This window comes from Myotis lucifugus, unplaced genomic scaffold (genome assembly GCF_000147115.1).
Source record: "Myotis lucifugus unplaced genomic scaffold, Myoluc2.0 scaffold_790, whole genome shotgun sequence".
Lineage (NCBI taxonomy): Eukaryota > Metazoa > Chordata > Mammalia > Chiroptera > Vespertilionidae > Myotis > Myotis lucifugus.
The window spans coordinates 193,478-212,432 of record NW_005871838.1 but is presented as its reverse complement, the minus strand read 5'-3'; the positions used below and the strand labels follow the sequence as shown (position 1 = coordinate 212,432).

Here is an 18,955-nt window from a genome sequence, read left to right as displayed (position 1 = left end):
TTCTGGCGAGGATTTTTCAGCCCTCGCTGCAGCGGGAGGGGGCCCCGTCCCAGCCGAGGGTTCGGGCGGGGCGGGTGTCCCCCTGCGGGAACCGCTCGGGAGCGGCGTGGGCGGACGGTGCGGGACGGAAGGCAAGAGCGCTGCGCGCCCCCCGCAACGGCCGCCCGCCCGCAGGCCTTGCAGCGGGTTCGGCTCCCGTCCAGGCTGCGCACCGTCCGCTCCGCCAGCGCTGGGCTGGGGCGGGGCGGCCAGGCCGGGGAGGGGGGCCCATCGAGTGGGGATCCGCATTGCAGGGGCGCCCGGGCCCGGCCTGCTTGTCGGGGAGGCTGGGGGGGTCTGAGTCCACATCGCATTTCCCAGGCGTCCTCCGCCCCGGGGCGTTAGGGACCTTCCCGGCGCGGCCGCGCGGGTCCCGGGGGGCCTTGGCGTAAGGGCTCTACCTGCCGGTCCTACGCCGGCGGGGGCTCAGTTTCCCCGAAACGGGGCGCAGGCGCGGCCGCCGAGCTCCGGGGCGGCCCTTGCTCTGCTCACCTCCCGGGCCTGTTTGGTTCCCAGCGTTGGTGGTGAGCGGGTGGCCTGTTCCAAAGTGTCACAGCAACATCACAAGCTGCCAGGCGGTCACCCTTCATGGGGGGGGGGGGGGGGGGCCCCAAAACCCCCCTGGGAGAAAGGGGGGAAGCCGGAATCTTCGGGTTTCTAAAACTTTTAAGTTCAAATTTCCCTTGAAAGACACAGCTACTTGTTGAGAAAAAGATTTTTTTTTTTTTGCACAGTCAAGAATTCGCCTGCATTGTTGCCATTGAATTGTAAGGGAAAAGATGTTTACGTTTAAAGTGATGTTTGCTTTTACCTCCAAAGATGTGTTTGAATTTCTGTCTCTCTCTCGGCTAAATGTTCATCTTTATGTGAAATTTTTTTAAAAAAAAAATATTGATTTTTTACAGAGAGGAAGGGAGAGGGATAGAGAGTTAGAAACATCGATGAGAGAGAAACATTGATCAGCTGCCTCCCTGCACACCCCCTACTGGGGATGTGCCCGCAACCCAAGGTACATGCCCTTGACCGGAATCGAACCTGGGACTCTTCAGTCCGCAGGCCGACGCTCTATCCACTGAGCCAAACCGGTTAGGGCTATGTGAAATTTTAAAAATATATATTTTTTATTGATTTCAGAGAGGAAGGGAGAGGGAGAGAGAGAAAGAAACATCAATGATGAGAGACAATCATTGATTGGCTGCCTCTTGCATGTCCCCTACTGGGGATCGAGTCCGCAACCCAGGCATGTGCCCTTGGCCGGAATCAAACCTGGGACCCTTCAGTCCACAGGTTGACGCTCTATCCATTGAGCCAAACCAGCTAGGGCTTATGTGAAATTTTTTGGATAGAAGGTTTTAAGACTTGTGATGGGTACATGTGTGTATATGTGTTTGCATATACATCCGCACTACTGAAAAGCCTTAACATACAGTTGCGTTTATTACTCCTGCGCACCATGTTATAATTACCCAGCAAATTTAGTTTAGTTCTATTTAAAACCTACAGTGCAGAACAGTGATCAGATTTTTACTATAGCACATGTAAATACATCAATCTAACCAGCAAGTTTCTTAGAAATGAGGTATTTTTTATTGTTAATTCCTTTTTTTAAAGAAAAAAATAATTCTTTTACTTAGGACAGAAAGTCATCCATTTGGGTCCTTAACTCCTCCGCCTGTTATGTGTTGGTTAAAAACCATTCTCTCTCCATCAGTACTTACTTGCTGGGGTGTATTTGCAACGGCACTGGTGCTGCCAACAGTGTCTGTGCATGAAGAAGCAGTTGTTTTTACGTTATAAAGCAGTTTCTCACTTTTCTGGCAAGAAAGGACACGGGCCTTTTTCCTCCTTTCTGGAACAAGGTCAGCCGCGAGAAGTCCCCAGTGCCTAGGGGACGCCCACGATTGCTGAGATACGATTAACGTCTGCCAACTGGAGTAGCTCCCAAGGGCAGCCAGCCCCTCGGTGCCAGAGCGTCCAGACAGTCAGGTAGACACCAATCCTCACATCTCCAGCTTCCACGTTAAACCGGCCTAAACCGGCCGGAAGGTTGGAGCGGGGGAGTGGATGTGTCCCAGCTGCCTCCAGGTGTTCAGGGTCCGAGTGAGCAGAGAGATTGCGTGGAGTTAGAGCGGTTTCTGAGGACAGAGGAGGGAACATTGTTGCCTTACGGGAAGACAGACTTCACTTTGGCATAAAAGCACAAGCCGCCTCCGCCGAGCGCCTCCAGCCCCAGGAGGAAGGGCTGCTCTCCCCGGCGGAGGCTGCAGATCAGCCGCCCCGCTGGGCAGGAATGGCTGCGGGAGGCATCACCCCGACGCACTGGGAGAGGCCTCCGGGCGCCTGGGAGTCCCACGGGCCGGACTGGAGGGCATTGTGGTTCTTTTTCATTTCCTACCCTGCTGGCTTCCACAGTCGTGGGCGCAGCGCCCCTCAGGCACCAAACCGCACCCTGGGCAGAGGCCAGCCTGGGGCGAGAGGATCCTAAGCCCACTTTGCATTTGTATGGGGCCTTGTCGGTCACAGTCTCCCGCAGCAGTGTTTTGCTTAAAAAGGCTTTTTAACTACACGTGATTTGTATTTCTTCCTGCGGCTTTTGTTTTCTATAATAAACGTCTAATCAGAAGGAAAATTACCCTTTGCTATGGAAGCACATGGGAGTCTTTTAAAAGCTCTTCTTAAGAACAGGATGATGTCAGTCCTTTTGAGAGTCAGCAGGTCGCGGAGGTGAATAGATTGTTTTTCTCAGCTGAAGTTATTTTTTGAAAGACGCCGATTAAGGGCTGGCTCTTGTGCTCGCTCTGCATTTTAGCTTCTGTGTGTTTCATCCCTGAAACCTGACCCAGGCTGCAGAGCAGCGCCCAGGCCCGCCCGCCCACAGGAAGTGCACTGGGCCCTTTGCAGGACGTCTGTGCTGGCAGCTGAAGGTAAAACCAAGCCGTGACCCCCAGAGCCAGCTGAACAGCATCATGGGGAACACACATCAGCCTCTGCACACTCCACGGCCAGCAAGAAGACCCCGCGACCCTCCTGCCCATGATGACAACCGGGAGGAAAAACGATTTCCCCGCTCCCCACTGACCAAGAGCCCTCACCAGAGTTCGACCCACCAGAAGGATTTGGACTTCACGTGGAGAAGCCAGGCCCTCTGAACCGGATGCCTACGCTCCCAGCAACGGGTTCATCGGGGGCGTATTAGAAGCATCTCAATAAAAGTGGCCCTGGAAGAGTGTGTTGCATCCCGTTGGGGGAGGCTGAGACCACATACGAGACAGCAGTGCCCATGCAGAGCGGCGACCGCGCAGGCAGAGGCGTAAGGAAAAGGCGGGGTTGCATCCCGCTCTTTGGAAAACCCCGCGTGTAAAGTACAGCTGCCGTTCCCTCTGCCCCGTTTCTCCTGCTCTCCTCCCGCAGCCGGCGGATAGCGTCTGCGGTGCGTTTGTCCTTGTCGAGTTGTTTTCGGTTCTTTGTGCTGGGCTCATGTCTAACGGCTCATGTACCTGAGACGACGGCCCAAGTCTGGTTGCCACGGCAAACTCTAAAACGGCACCCCCAGCCCAGCCGTGTGCTCAGTGGTTGAGCATCGACCATGAACCAAAGGTCAGTGGCTCGATCCCCGGTCAGGGCACGTGCCCGGGTTGCCAGCTCGATCCCCAGTAGGGGGCATGCAGGAGGCAGCTGATGGATGTTTCTATCTTCCTCTCTCTCTCAAATCAATAGAAACATTTTTAAAAACCCACACACAGCACCTGCGCAACTTGCGTCCGGACCTCAGCCAGCCTCGCTCGTTCTGAACAGCAGGCCTTCTTACCCGGGTTTTGTGGGGAGTTCTCCTCCCCTGGCACTTCGTGTGCGATTCACTGAAGAACGAGAATGGGGGGTTCTGGGAGTTCTCTCCCTCCCTGACATCACAAAGAACCAGTGAGTGGAGAGAACCTCAGGGGAGTCGGGCTGAAATGTCACCTGGAAAACGTGCCTGACTCACCCCTCACGGCACAGGAAGTCACGGAGAGGACACGGAAGCAGGTGACTCATCCCTGCCGGGACTGTGGGCCGCTGATGGCAGGTGGACATGCTGACGCCGTCCGAGCACAGTTCTAGGAAATGACCATCTAGGTAAATGCCTCTTCACAGAATGGGCTCATCTTTAAAGTGTTGGTCCGCAAGCTGCTGTCCCGTAGAAATAAATGCCCAATGGAAACAGCGTGAGGTGCCCCTCGGTACGCAGTTACCAAGTTAAATGGCCGTGGAGTTGGTCTGGGTGGGCTGCTGGTGGGCAGTCATTTCGGAGATCTCTCCTGCCCCCGTTTAACTCCTGAAGGAACGAGGGTGGGCCCCTTTGTCGCCGGCCTGTGGGAGGCGGCGACTTCTCCCTGCCGCCTGCCTTGCTGAGTTGCGGTGCTGCCCACGGGGCCGGGGGGCCGGGCAGAGCGCCTCCAGATCCGTCACAGGGAGGAACCCTTTTCTCTGTGATGCCCCTCATCTCCGACCCCACGGAGGGGCATGTGAACGTGTCCTGTGGGTGCGTGACACAACCCGCCATGTGCGGTTTCCTGAGTGATAGAGGGGAGGGTGGCTGACCCACAGCAAACAGCGCTTCCGCTGAGAATGCGTTTCTCCCCGGAAACCGCGACTACAAGGCCCGCGACCTGGAGAAAAGCAGTTGAAATGGCTCATCCGTGCGTCAAGCCATAGAGAGAGATCTGTACAGCACCGGACATGTTTCCTCGGCCTCGGGAATACAGCGCAGATGGCGATCATCAGGGCTGAGACCGTCGGCGCGTCTGTGTGTCGTTAGTGTGACGAGGCAGGCGTGTGGGTCGCTGTCTTAGTTGTCAACCAGGAGACATGGGCGCCTGTAGCGATCCCCGTCAGGTGCCCACGGAGGCCCCCCTCGGGCAGGACCTGCCCCCCCTTCAGAGGGAAGTGCCCCCGGGCGCCGTGCACACGCAGAGCTGTGAGGTGATGGCGCGGAGCGACTTCCTGAACCACCAGCTGTGAGAAGCTCACAAGTGGCATCGCTATCTAGTTGAAACGCCTCCAGCTCTAGCTCATGAAATGAGGCTACTGGGGCAGGAGGGGGACAGGGAAGGGGAAGGGCCGAGCAGAGCCCCGCACCCACCGGCCACTTGGCCTCCTTGTCTAGCAGGGGCCTCTGAGCCTTTCTGAGCCAGCACGTGCGGCGCTGACTCTACTGGTGTGGAGATGGGGTGCTGGCACTCTTGCCTCGGGCGGGGGGTCTGCCATGGGGTGTGGGCCGCAGTCTGTATGTCACCCGGTTTTCCAGGAGGCCCAGGGCATCCCCAGATGTACCATGTGCCTCAGACCAGGGGGCTCCTGCCTCTGCCCCCTGGGCCCGCACAGCCCCTGAGCGATGCTTAGACGACCTGGAACAGACCTCCTCCTCCCTGGACACGGTCACCTGGAGGCTCAGCCCCTGCCCAGCGCGCAGACACTTCGTGGCTTTTAAGCAGAAGCCAAGTGGAAGCTCTGAGAGGCTGAGCTGACGGGTCAGTGAAGCCATCACGCAGGCCTCCAGGGGCTGCACTTCCCGGCCGGCCGCGTCTCACATTTCCCTGTCTAATTGCCAGGCCCTCATCACAGCGACTGCAGCCCAGCGCCGGTGGGCGCGCTTCCCGAAGGAAACGCTGTCGGCTCCAGAGAGCTGTGCTGGGCCTTGTTTTCACGATGGGCAACATCAGAGAATCACGGGACGTGTAATGCGTGCGGGCGGGTTCCCCACTGCGTCATGGTCGTTTCCCGCGTATCTTGGGGATGCTACCTGGTGGCTTCTGTAACAGCTGCCTTCCTGTTCACTCCTGGCTAAACTAGTCACGATCCAGCCCTCCAAGGCTGCCCTGGGACCTGTCATTCAAACCGATGAGGCCGCTTTTTAGTGGGGAGTTAGTGCTGATCTGTTCTGAGAGAAATCACTTTATGATTCTTTCCTGACTATAAAGTAATACAGGTCCCACATTGCAGAAGCGTTAGGTCACACCAAAATAGAATTCTTAAAAAGTAAAAATCACCCGCAATTCACCTCGAGAGCAACCTTTTAACGCTTCCTTGTAGACCCTTCTAGATTTTAAAAATCTACTTAAATGTACACAAACGTGTGCCCTCCCGCCTCGTGGTGCGCGGTTTTCACCAAAACGCCCTGAGGGGACTGCTGAACTCGTCAGCTTTCCTGAAGCAACGCCCTTCTTCCCGGTGCCACGGCCACCGAGGACCCTCGATAACGTAGGTGAATTTCTCAGATGGTGTGCGGAGAAGCCGCCGTACCTACCCTTTACACCGCTGCTCCAACCCGATGCTGTGAACTCGGGATAGTAACTGCCCCTCCTGCGAGCGGGCACCTGGACTTGGCGTTATGGCCTCGTTAGCCTGGGACCGCCGTGAGCTCCCTCTCAAGTCCTGTGGGTTGTTTCAGGGTAAGAATCTTAGCAGGTTTCGCCGTCCCTTCGGGCGCCGCCCTGCGCGGCTCCTCCCAGTGGACGAGGAGAGCAGGGCCGGCAGAGGACCCTTCCCTTTGCTGTGAGGTTTCCCTCCGGAGAGTGACGGGAATGACTGCTAGTTCGTGTCCACTTAGAGGCGCTCGGGGAATGCCCTGGAGTCTGCCGAGGGGGTGTTTATGGAACTGGTGACCACTCGTCACATAAGAGTAACCTGGCTAACGCTTACCACGCACTTACTACCGCCAGACGCCATAGGGACCGCCCTGAGCACTCGAAGCCGTCCTGTGAGCTGCAGAGCATGACTTAGGGTTTAGCCCAAGCACAGCCCAGCACCCCAAGCGCCTCCCTCCTGCTCCGTCACCCACTGTGTTGAGAAATCACCTTTGCGCCTCCGTTTCTCACCCACCCTGACGTAGAGGTGTTGCATAGCTGGTGCAAAGGCGTCCTCCATGCCCGGCATTTTTGCTTGGAAACTGTCTCCCTGCTAGGAATCGCCTCTTCTTACACCCCATCCCACACCCCCCGCCCTGCCCCCGGCCAGCCTTCCCTTTCCCGATGGCAGTGTTTCAGCCGTCGGCAGGCACGGGGTTCCCACGGGAAGTCACGGGGTCTGTGTGCAGGCTGCTGAGAGCCGGCGGGTCCTGCTGGGCCGGACCTCGCAGGGGCGCCAAGGCCCGCAGGCTCTCGCCATGCGGAGCGTTCACGCACAGGAGCCCCTAATGTGAATGGTCATGTCTTATTCATGACCAGGATCTAAAATAGCTGCTTAGAGCTCATTCGCGGCCACTGCGCGGTTTCCTCCGATGCTGAAGTTACTGCCCTGCTCCCACGGCTCTGGGGAGCTAACGGAGCAGCTGCGTTGGATCGGAACAGACATTTCCCGTCTTCAGGGGTGAAGGCCCTTCCCAGCAAAGCCACTCCGTTCCCTTCCGTCTAGAAACGTGGCCCGGAGGTTCTCCGAACTGTCGCTCCGGCCGTCCCAAAGCCGGGTGAGCTCCTGCCCCGATGGGGCCGCTGCGGCTTCTGGCTGATGGGCGTAGCTCTCGGGAGCAGCCCACGAGGAAGCCTGCTGAGTGAGGCTCGGGCAGGGAGAAGGGCTCTCCACGGGGCCGGGGCCGGGGCTGGGGGCCGGCTTGCCAAGAGCATTCAGACAGAGGGACCAAGGTGTGCAGACGCCACATGGGGAGGGTGTGGCAGGGGCCGAGGAGGAGGGGACGGAGGGTTGATTGAGCACACGGGCCAGGAGGAGGCCCGAGGCAGGGAGGGCCCCTGGGAACGCGGGACCCAACCCCAGGAGCGCCAGGGCCGCCGCACCAGAGCTCCGTCTGCAGGTGAACGTGCATCCTGTGTGCTGTGCGCAGGGCGCCTGCGAGGAGATGGGGCAGCCTGGGGGACAAAGGCCCTTGGGCACTGAAGGCCCGTGGGCCCTGGTCCACCCCCCAGCCACAGGCCAGCCCTGGCCTCCTGTGCCGCCCGCGGGGAGCCCTGAGGAGGGCTTCCTCTGCCTGGGCTCTGACGCAGCCGCTGGGGAACGCAGCCCACGGCTCTGCACCCCCAGGATCGCTCTCAGAGGCTGGTCCGCGTTCCGTCCCGGCACAGCGAGGGCGGGCAGGGCATCCTGGGTTGCCCGGCAGCTCTGCCAGAGCCTTTCTCCAGTTACAGTCAAGGCCGAGTCCCGGCCTGAGCCAGCGGCTGGTCCCTGATGTCGCAGCCACGGCGGGCTGGGTGGGGCGGGCAGGGCTTGGGGACAGACGCCAGGCTCCTGCAGTCACCACGGGCCCGTGAGATGCTCCTCGGGACGTTCTCAGGGAGGACTGGGGGCTCAGCTCTGAAATCGGGGGCTTCCCTCGAGTCCTCGCTTCGGCCAGGGCTGGACACCAGTTCGTGTGCTCGCCGTGTCCCTGGCGCTGTGTTCCTGGGGAGGCCGTGGGTGTCACCTGAGCAGGGCTCTCGGGAGGCCTCTGGTCACGTCTGTGGGAGCCAGGTGGCCCGCGGAGAGGCTGGGGTTTGGAGTCGGAGCCGCTGCCCGAGACCCCGCTCTGTTCCCCACAGGTCACCGCGTGTCAGCATGGCGGCCGCAAACCTGGAGAACCAGCTGCAGAGCGCGCAGAAGAACCTGCTGTTCCTGCAGCGGGAGCACGCGGGCACGCTCAAGGGCCTGCACGCCGAGATCCGGCGGCTGCAGCAGCACTGCACAGGTGCCCGCCCCGGGGGAGGGGGGGGCAGGGAAGCTTTGGGCGGGCTGGCTCGCCAGGCAGTGAGGGGTTCCTCTCTGATGGGGTGACCCGTCACCGGGAGACCACGGACTTGTGCCAGAGGAGAGCGGGGCAGCCAGTCCCGGGCGCACCTCGAACCCATGGGTCCAAGTGCAGTGGTCAGGACTGGCAATGCAGTTGGGGACCGTTGACCAAAGCGTCACGTAGCAGAGCCAGCTGCTGGCAGAATGTGGGGGGTGGGATGTGTTTTAGGGGAGATGGGGTTTCCTCTGGACCCTCAGAAGGGCGGTGGCCACTGGTAGCTTCTGCCGCTGTCACGCTTGCCCCTAACCCCGACCTGCCTGGGGGAGGGGGTGAAGTGGGGACTCCCGGCTGGTGGCTCGGTTTCAGGGCTGAGCAGGCCTGGGCAGGGCAGTGCGCTGTGACCACACAGAACCAATGCCTGTGGCTTCCTTTTCAGATTTAACGTACGAGCTGACACTCAAAAGCTCAGAACAGACAGGTAAGAACTGCCTCTGGAGGGGCGATGGCGCCGGCTCCCGCGGGGAAGGCTTGCATGTGGCCAGAGCGCTGGGCGGGGACCCCGCTGTTCCCAGGGCAGCGGCGGGAGGAATGACGCTTATGTTTGGGGGGCCTCTTCACACCTCTCCGGACTTCCTGATTTTTATAGTGAATACAGTCCCTTCTATAATGGACGTGACTTAAACCAGGAGGAGGATGCGGTGTAGGGCAGCCCAGGGCCCAGGGAGGGGGACTGAGCACTAGGTAGCCCCAAACGTGGCGGAGGTCCTTCCTTAGACTCCAGAATCCTCGGGGTCCCCTGGAAATCATCAGCCGGGTGGCCGCCAGGGCAGGAGAGGGGGCCTGCTCCCAGCACGGGGTGGGGACTTAGCAGAGTCCAGAAGCCCTTTCTAAGTAGCCTGTTTGTACGGCGGATACAGTCCAGTGCGCCCGCTCCTTGTCGGAGTCACGGGTCTCGTCCACGAGGCTCGGCGCTCGCCAGGCCCTGAGCCTGGGTTTGTATTTCCGTCTCCCGTGTGCGCCTTTCAGGAGCCAACGCTCTGAGACTGCCCGTATGGCCTCAGCAGCTGGTAAACTTGGAGGCTTCTTTTATACAATAAACAGGCTAAGAGCTGGCAGGACCTCGGGCACCGGCCCCAGCCCTGTGGGGGTCCGCAGCCGTCCCCGTGGCGGGCTCTCACCGGCTGTGCCTGTGCCTGCAGGGGACGGACGCAGCAGCAGCGACCTGCAGAGACGCTGCGAGGACCTGGAGGCGCAGCTGAGGGCGAAGGAGCAGGAGCACGAGGAGCTGCTGCGCGAGCTGGAGCAGAGGAACGCGGCCATCGCGGTGCTGGAGACCACCGTGCGGGAGCGGGAGAAGCGGTACCTGGAGGAGCTCAAGCTCAAGAGCCACAAGCTGAACATGCTGTCGGGGGAGCTGGAGCAGCGCGCGGGCACCATCGCCTACCTGACCGCGCAGCTGCACGCCACCCAGCGGAAGCTGCTCAGCTCCAGCGGGACCTCGGACGGCAGCCCCGGCGGCAGCCCCGTGCTGGCCGGCTACAGGCCCGCGCCCCCCAGGGACAAGCTGCCCGAGACGCCCCGCCGCCGCATGAAAAAGAGCCTCTCCGCCCCCCTGCACCCCGAATTCGACGAGGTCTACAGATTTGGGGCCGAGAGCCGGAAACTCCTTTTGCGGGAACCGGTGGATGCCATGCCCGACCCCACCCCGTTCCTGCTGGCCAGGGAGTCGGCCGAAGTCCACCTCATCAAGGAGAGGCCCCTGGTCATCCCCCCCATCGCTTCCGACCGCAGCTCCGGCGAGAAGCACAAGGTCCACGTGGGCGTGGCCCACCGCATCCACCACGCGGTCCCGCCGCAGGCACAGCCTGAGGTGGAGACGCTGGCGGTGGACCAGGTGCGCGGGGGCGCGGGCGTCAGGAAGAACTCGGGGACGGACAGAACTGTGTGAGGCTGCCACGCCCGCCGCTGTCCACACTGTGATCACCGCTGCGGAACGCCCACACGCCGTTTGTTTAGTTTCCATGCATGCCACACTCAGACCCGCCACCGTTCCCCTCCCACCCCCCGTCTCTCACCCACGTGCTCGTGTCCCGCTACAGCTCCTGTAGCAGCTGTGCCCCACGCCTGTGCCGCATGGCCTGCTTCCCGCACACCCGTGTCCCGGCGCGTGGACAGCGGCCCGCAGGCTGCATGCTGCTCAGTGTCAACGTGGTCAGATAGCCACTCCCATGGAGACCCCTCACCTCCTGACAGGCCTTTCCCGGCGGCCCCGGCGGCAGGTGTATGTGTATGTCACGGGAACTAAATAAGATGACGTTGCTTCTCATATCACCGCAACCTGAATGTGTGTTCATATTTTTTGTTAAGTTTTAGCCGAAATGTTCAAGATCCCAACAAACTTTATTTTCTAAACCTGCCTCCTCTCTGTTTTGTGTCTTTTATTGAAGCAGCGAGGGAAGGAGGCGGCTGGGAGGGAGACGGCGGGGCCTCCTGTAACTGCTGTGTTCTCGCCCAGACAGCGGCCTCACCCAGGGACACGGCCCGTTGGGGGTGCGGGGGGTTCACTTCTGAAAAGAGGAGTCCCTGTTGTCTCCCGCTGCCCAGAGCTACCCCGCGGAAGGAAGGGTCTGGCAAAAGCGACTTGAGGCTGAGGCTGGCCGCCTGGTGCACCGAGTGCTCGCCTGCCCCCCTCACAGTGAGGCCTCCTCACCTTGGCCGGCCGGCCGGGCCCCAGGCTGGCCCCACGGTGCCATCCAGGAGGTGGCCATCGTGCACCCAACCCACAGACCCAGGAGGGTGGTGGGGGCTCACGCAGGAATGAAACACCGAGCTCACAGCATTGCACACGCGGGAGGCGGAGGGCTCTGGGAGGGGAGGGGCGGCTGCGGGGCCCTGGCCCAGGGGAGGGGCTCTGCCTGACAGGCCGCAGCCTGGCCATCTGCCCCCGGAGGCATCTCCGGAGATGCACATGAGGGTCCTCCCTGTGCCAGGGACACGCCAGGCCCTTTGGCTTAAGTGTTTCCTCTGAGAAGGAAAAGAAACCCTCAACATCTTCGCACGCTGTCCTTTAGAATTTACTTAACTCCTTAAAAAAGCTTCAAAAACAAAGCCGTGCAGCCGAATTTTATGGGAGAGAGGAAAATGGCTGATTTCAAGTGAAAGGAAACCCCCATTGCTGCCTCTCGAGAAGCCCCCCAAACGAGAGTGGACTGAGAGCCCCTCACGAGCCCCTCCCCGGGGTCAGTCGGAGTTCAGGGTGAGGCACACGCCCTGCAGCACCCAGTGGGAGATGTGCCTGGTGGTGAAGAGGTCGGCCTCGAAGACCAGGCCCACGCCCATGGCGTTCCTCCTGGTGGAGGTGGTGTAGACGGGCGTCCGGAAGGTGTTCTGCAAAGGAGAGGCATGCGGGGTGGGGGGTGCCGGGGGTGGGGGGAGCCCATCACCGGGGGCGGGGGTTTCCGGGGGGCCTCGGGGCTCTGCAGTGGGCCCTCCTGCGAGACGCATCTAAGCCAGCACGTGGCCGGGCTTTGAGGGCGGTCCTGCCCTAGCTCAGCCCTAGCTTAACGTGGACACGCGTGTTGGGAGGAGACCTGGGCCGGCGAAGCTGGACTGACCCCGCACTGCCGCAGACTCTCCGGGAGCCCGCAGTCCCTCCTGAGGCCCTGCCCCACCCAAGTCTGCGTGCACGCGTGTGCTCACGTGCATTTTCCTGGGCAGTGGCTCCACGCGGGCATCATGCCTCACGGGCTTCCCTCCCCGGAAAGGGTGGGCTGCCTGGCCTGTGCCTGCAGCCTGGGGTGGCGGGGGGAGGGGTGGAGTGCGGGAGGCCGCCCACCTGCAGTTTGAGGCGGTGGGCCTCGATGGGGATGATCTTGAGGATGGGCAGGTCCACCACCAGCACCTTGGGCTTGCTCTTGACCAGACAGCCTCTCTCCAGGTCCCAGTCCGCGCCTTCCAGGTACAGTCCTGACACAAAGCACCCTAGGGAGCCAGGAAGGGACCGTTACGCAGAGGCACAGGCGTGTGTGTCGCACAAACTGGGAGCGTGCCCGAGCCTTCACCACGAGTCCCCTCGGAGCTGAGGGAAACGCCCCGACGCAGACACAGGGCTGGAGGGAGACAGCGGGGTCAGCTGCACCACAGGCCAGACCCGTGTCGGAGGCAGGCGACGCCCAGCCCAATGGGACGGGCCTGTCTAGTCCATCGGCTCTGGCTCCCGGGCCCGGCCCTCAGGGTTTGCGGGGAGGCCACTCGGTGCCCCGTCCTCTGAAAGGTCTGACACTGACTGGGGAGTCCACTCTGCACAGAAGGAAAGGTGAGCGCGTCCAGGTCTCCCCGACATCACCCAGCACTCGACAGAGACCCTGGCGGAGAAGCGATGTGCCCCGGGCGTGTCCCCCCACGGCCTGGCCCACTGCTCCTCCCTCAGAACCGGGGGCGGCGCCGGGCCGGGACCCCCCAGAGGCTGTGGTCCACAGGCTGCTGCACCTTGTCCTGCCCGCTCAGTCACTTCATCCGCGTCCTGGAACTTGGTCACCTGCGTGAACAGGGTGGAGCGGTCCAGGGGCCAGCCGTTCCGCCGGCAGGTGGCCTGCACCAGGGCCGTGAGGTAGGACTCCGGGACGTGCAGCCCCGAGAGCCACATCACGTTGGGCTCGCTTTCCACGACCTGCAGAGCAGACGGGCAGCTGCATCAGATGTTGGTCAAAGCGGACGGACCCTGCGCTCACGGTAAAGTCACCGTTCCCGTTGGGGCCGGAAGATGGTGATAGGACCCTGGCAGCCGATCCATGATTCTCTCTCATCATTGATGTTTCTCTCTCTCTCTCCCTCTCCCTTCCTCTCTGAAGTCAATAAAAAAATATTTTTAAAAAAGGCAATTTCACAGAAGTAGTACCACAAACTGTGAGATATACCCAGCCTCCCCCTAACCAAAGACACGCACATCCGGACAATCACGTCACCATTTACCGACCGGGGACAAGACGTGCAAACATTCACACACAGCACCGGGGAGAGCGCTCTTGGCCGCCTGCACCCAACCTCCCCTCCTCCGGGCAAGCGTCAGGGTTTCAAGGGCACGCACTCGGGCCCCGTAGGCATGCTCGGGGAGCAGGCTTGAGTGAGCACCAGGACACGGGCCAGGCTGTCGCCTGTGCCGGCAAAGGGAGAGCCCCGGTGACCACCTGGATGTCCAGCACGGGGAGGCCCCGGTTGCCCGTACAGTGGGCACCCCCAGAGGAGTGAGGCGGGTCTAGGGGGACTTAGATGGACAGGTGCCGAGACAGACTCTCCAGTGAGTGGGCCGAGCTGTGCCAGCGCCTTCAAGGTCTTCAAACAGGAAAAGGAAGAGACACAGATGTGCTGGCAGAGCACCGTCAGCCGCTAGCAGGGTCAGCACAGGGGCGGGGTGGGGCGGGGTCCGCAGGGCACCAGCGCCCCCTCACCCAGGACGTGTACTGGCTGAAGCGCCGCAGGAAGTAGAGCATCCAGTTCCCGAGGGACTTCAGGGTGTCGGGGGCCAGCTTCCTCCAGATGTGAGGGATGTTCCCGATGAACAGCGACCTGGCCACGTCGTCCAGCTCACTGCTCATGCCCACTTCCCCGGCCAGGGCCTGCGGCGGGATGGGGAGCGGCAGGCGGCGGTCGGGCCAGCCCTGTGGCGCGGGGAGCCTGGCGCCCAGCCGCCTGCCCGGGGAGCAGCTCACCCTCTGCAGCTCGGCCAGGGAGCGGGACATGCGGACCAGCAGCTTGTTGAAGCGCTCCAGCTCCTGCAGCAGCACTACCGACGTCGGGGTGATGCTCGCGCCCAGGTGCCTCCGGACCAGGTCCAAGTCGAAGACCTTGGGCATCTTGTTCTCTATGTCCTTGGCCACGTTGCCAATGTAATCCTCTCGGCTGATGCCGCTGCTCGATTCCCCTAAGGGCAGGACGCTCGTGAGGGAGAGCAAGGCGCCAGGCGAGGGGCGAGGGGCTGGGCAAGGCGGCAGCGTGGCGGAAACTCGAGGGACCAGAGGCAGAGCCCTGCCTCACCCCGGGCCCTGGACGCGCCCCTCCGGGCGGACTACCTGTCTGAGGCTGCAGCTCCAGCAGGTGAGACCACAGGTCCCGGGCGGCCTGCGTGTAATACCCGATCTCCGCGTTGGGGTGGAGACCGAACACCTCGGGCGTGTTGGCCAGCGGCAGGGCCTCGATGGCTTCTACAGCACAGACAGCGACGTCACCGCGTGCACCCTCCCTTTCGGACACGCAGACGCACGCCCGCTGCTCCGCGCACGGTTCCAAGCACAATTCTACCCCGTCCGCCCCGTCCAGCCCCACCTCCGTTTGTTATGAAACGGCTGTGACCTTCGCGGGGCCAGAATCTGCCACATCTGCCGTCACTCAGGCCAGGAAATCAGAACCAACGCCGTCAGCTCCGAGGCCCACACCCACCCACCAAGGAGGCCCCCCCCCACCCCCGGGTGAGGGGACAGAAGAGACAGAAGAGCCCTCACGCCGAGAGAGCCAACACCGCTGACATGTGGGCTCCCTGAGAAAAGACCTGGAGAGACTGTGTCTGGGAAACCCACCCACGAAGCGCTCCTTGGGGTCGCCCGCGCCCGCGGGGATCTTGTAGTCCACCTCCTTGTTGTGGAAGAAGTGGAAGGGCTGGAAGGTGTCGAAGATGAAGTCCCCCAGGTACTCGTCCATGTAGATGGTGAGGATGCGGCGGTCGAAGCTGTCGATGGCCCGGCCTCCGTACATGACCTGGGGTCCCGGGAGTGAGAACCGGAGCTTTTGTATTAAAGAAACAGACAAACCAAAACGCAGAGGCAGCACTTCTGCCTGGAAAGGTGACGCTGCTGTCCCTCCCACGAGCCTGCACAGCCCTGCCCCCAGACGGAGCCGGGCACTGCCCACTCCCAGGGACAGCAGCCTCGGGCAGGGAGCGGAGCCGCGTGCGGCCAGGGCTCTCGGAGGACAGACCACGGGGTGTGAGCAGCGGGGTTCAGAGACCCAGAGCCAGGGCAGGAGGAGCAAGGCGAGTCCAGCTCCACGACAGGTCAGGGTGCCAGGCCACAGCCCCGCTCCCGCCCAGGTGGCTCCCTGAGGCCTCCGACCTCTCCAATCAGGTACTTGAGGCTGCCCCACGGGATCCGAGTGTCGCGCTGCTGGAAGGCTTTGGTCAGGTACGTGTTCAGAATCTCCATGCAGACCTGAGGGGGAGGGGGAGGGGGAGGTTCGCCGGCACGTTCCCGGGGACACGGGGAGGAGGGAGGACGTCCCGGGGAAGCGGGGGCCGCGCACCTGGAAGTCGGACTCGTTGAAGTCGTAGGAGACGTTCCAGCCGATCTTGCCGAACTTCCTGCGCTCCTGCACCACGGCGTGGAAGAAGGCCAGCACGTACACCAGCGGCTTGAACGCGGGGTGCGGGCAGTGCTCCAGCATCTCGTTCGAGATCTTGAAGTAGGTGGCCCTCATGTTGAGCTTCAGCCCGTTGGGCGGCTCCGTGACGACCTGGCAGAGGAGACAGAGGGTGACGGACCCGCAGGCCTGCACGCAGCACAGGAGCGTGACGTGGAGGCGTCCTGGCTCCCCTCTCACTGCGTGGCCGGCAGCCTCTCCCTGCGCAGCGCCGTCTGTGTGAGGGGCCGGGAGCCCTGAGGAGCTGCAGGCTCTTCTCCGAGGCTCCGCCATGTGCTCAGCAGACGCCCCGAGAAGGCCCTGCAGCCCCCGACCGGGGCCTGGGATGGAAGGTGAGAGGAGCCACGTTTCCCTCTCGCCGCCCCAGAGACAGACGCAGAGCCTGTGCACACCGTGCTCTGGAGGAGAAGTAAATGCGCATAAACCACGCGGAGCTTCTGCACGGCCCGAGGACGCGGGCGGGTGGCCTGTCCCAGGGGCAGCCGTGCAGACGGACCCGGGCTTTGGGCGCAAGTGGGAGAGGCAGGCCTGGGAGCTGCACCGTGACCGGTCACTGTCACCCAACCAGGGCAGTGCTTCTCTGGGGAGGGAGGGAGGGAGGGAGGGAGGGAATTGGGAAGGGGTGTGTGGAAGGTCCCAATCACATCCGATGTTTGTTTATAACACACACACATGCACACACACGCACGCACACACGTGCGCACATGCACACACGGTGGGTCCGCGGTGTCTACCGGCGCCTGACCTTCAGGGACTTCTGCAGGATGCCGATGGGGAAGCCCTGGGTGGGGTCGGTGGTGAGCCACAGGCGGAAGTCGGGGTGGGGCTTGGTGATCCGCTCCAGGGACTTCTCCAGGTCCTTCAGCCACTTGACCAGCAGGTGGCAGTTCTGCAGCATCAGCCACTGCCCACGAGCCACCGCTGTCTCCAGCAGCTGCAGGGCCACCTGCCCGCAGGGAGGGAAGGCTGGTGCCCGAGCCCCGCCAGCCTGGACTCTCCCAAGGCCCGCCCTAGCCCCCAGCACCAGCAGAAGCGGAACCCCATCTCGTGGGTTCCTCCTGGGCCCTGTGCCCTGGGCAGGTCCCCGCCCAGAGCCCCATGGCCCAGGAGATCCCACTCTCCCTGCTCCTGACCAAGTATCAGCCCTGCCACGGGCGGAGACGCTCTGACCTGCAGGGGAGCTGCGGGGGTGGAGGAGGGACAGTGAAAGGGCATTGAAAAGAGCAACACGCACTGACCACACGCTGGTCACAGCCCGCAGCAAGCCGGCCCCAGGCCATACTGCCCTCGCCCTCACACTCACCCTGGCCATAACTAAAGCTCTAGCACTAACCCTAACCCTAATCCTAGCCCTGCCATAGCCCTAACCCTAATCCTAACTGTAACCTAGCCCTAACTCTAACTGTAGCCCTAACACTAATCCTAACTGTAGCCTGAGCCCTAACTCTAACTGTAGCCCTAACACTAATCCTAACTGTAGCCCGAGCCCTAACTCTAACTGTAGCCCTAACACTAATCCTAACTGTAGCCTGAGCCCTAACTCTAACCGTAGCCCTAACCCTAATCCTAACTGTAACCTAGCCCTAACTCTAACTGTAGCCCTAACACTAATCCTAACTGTAGCCTGAGCCCTAACTCTAACTGTAGCCCTAACCCTAATCCTAACTGTAGCCCTGGCCCTAACTCTAACTGTAGCCCTCACCCTAATCCTAACTGTAGCCCTGGCCCTAACTCTAACCGTAGCCCTCACCCTAATCCTAACTGTAGCCCTGGCCCTAACTCTAACCGTAGCCCTCACCCTAATCCTAACCGTAGCCTGAGCCCTAGCCCTGACACTGTTCAAGCACATGCTCTCGGCTTTGAAGGCCATAAGTGGCTCGAGCTCATGTCGAGCGGCCCAGACATAACTCCTCCCCAGCAGAGGCCGGGACCGGCTCCTTCCAACCACCGGTACCTTCTCCTGGCCTTGCCCCATGGCGAGGAACTTGAGGCGGTTTCCCCCAAAGCCAGTTTGCTCGGCCAACTTCATGAGGTCGCTGGCGGGGTCGGAGCCGGGGCTCAGGATGAACACGATGGGCGAGTTCGGGGTGCTCTGCTCGAAGATGGCCTCGAAGCTGATCATCGGGGGCTGCACGTACCTGGGGAGAGCCGCTCCCCAGCGTTAGGGGGCTCCTGTCCGACCAGCGCACTGTCCCCGTGTCTACCACCTGGGACATCACCCCAGCTCTCGGCGCCGCCCGCCTCGTGTGAGGGCCCCGTGTCTGCACCCCACTCATGGCGATTGTTTCATTTTAACAACAGTGCGTCTCGCACACTGCGTTTCGCTAGCAGAGCGCAGTCGTGTGGCGATCGTTACGCTCAAAGATGGCGCTGCGAGCTTCTCCAGCAGCTGGCCCGCCTCGGCCGCCCGAGAGTGCGGGAGGGGGCCCCGCACAGAGGCCTCGCCAGCACCCGCACCGCACTTACTTCTCCCCCATGGTGACCGTCACGTAGTCGGTCACAGCGCGGTAGACCCGGTCCACGCGGAAGCAGCGCAGGATGAGCAGCTTCTGGAAGGGGGTGATGCTGCTGTCGTAGCCCAGGGGGAAGGGGGACTGCTCCAGCGCGTCCAGGTCATACCACTGGAAGGCAGAGGCCCCGTCACGTGGAGGCCCGGGAGGGTCGCCACGTGGGCAGCGCACGGACAAGGCAGTGTGCGCAGCAGCGTGGCTCCCAACACAGGCTGGGAAGAACGTCCAGGCCTCCGCTCCTCCGAGCTGTCCTGTCCCTCCCACGAGCTGTGCCCTTCAGGGAGGGCAGGTCTGCGTCTGAGTCACC

At 61.9% G+C, this 18,955-nt stretch overlaps 2 protein-coding genes across 3 annotated transcripts in view; one reads left to right on the top strand and one right to left on the bottom strand.

Annotated features, from left to right (window-relative positions):
• Positions 1-3,756: 3,756 nt before the first annotated feature.
• On the top strand, positions 3,757-11,148 carry CCDC92 (coiled-coil domain containing 92). 2 transcript variants are annotated; one of them, XM_023747075.1, is made up of 4 exons: positions 3,757-4,152; positions 8,544-8,689; positions 9,168-9,209; positions 9,930-11,148. In XM_023747075.1, exons 2-4 carry the CDS (start codon positions 8,560-8,562, stop codon positions 10,598-10,600), a joined length of 843 nt encoding a protein of 280 aa, XP_023602843.1. In that variant the 5' UTR covers positions 3,757-4,152; positions 8,544-8,559; the 3' UTR covers positions 10,601-11,148. The 2 variants fall into 2 exon arrangements, with proteins under 2 accessions (XP_023602843.1, XP_006106321.1); XM_006106259.3 differs by lacking the exon at positions 3,757-4,152 and adding an exon at positions 6,163-6,276 and having other exon boundaries at positions 9,931-11,148.
• A 665-nt stretch (positions 11,149-11,813) lies between these two features.
• DNAH10 (dynein axonemal heavy chain 10) overlaps positions 11,814-18,955 on the bottom strand; it is a 62,940-nt gene continuing 55,798 nt past the window's right edge. The window contains 13 exon segments of the mRNA XM_014448253.2: positions 11,814-12,118; positions 12,567-12,712; positions 13,220-13,400; positions 14,179-14,346; positions 14,440-14,651; positions 14,800-14,931; positions 15,304-15,481; positions 15,835-15,930; positions 16,022-16,231; positions 16,884-17,084; positions 18,093-18,276; positions 18,605-18,759; positions 18,807-18,922. Coding sequence (XP_014303739.1) covers positions 11,972-12,118; positions 12,567-12,712; positions 13,220-13,400; positions 14,179-14,346; positions 14,440-14,651; positions 14,800-14,931; positions 15,304-15,481; positions 15,835-15,930; positions 16,022-16,231; positions 16,884-17,084; positions 18,093-18,276; positions 18,605-18,759; positions 18,807-18,922 — 2,126 coding nt within the window. The 3' untranslated portion in view covers positions 11,814-11,971.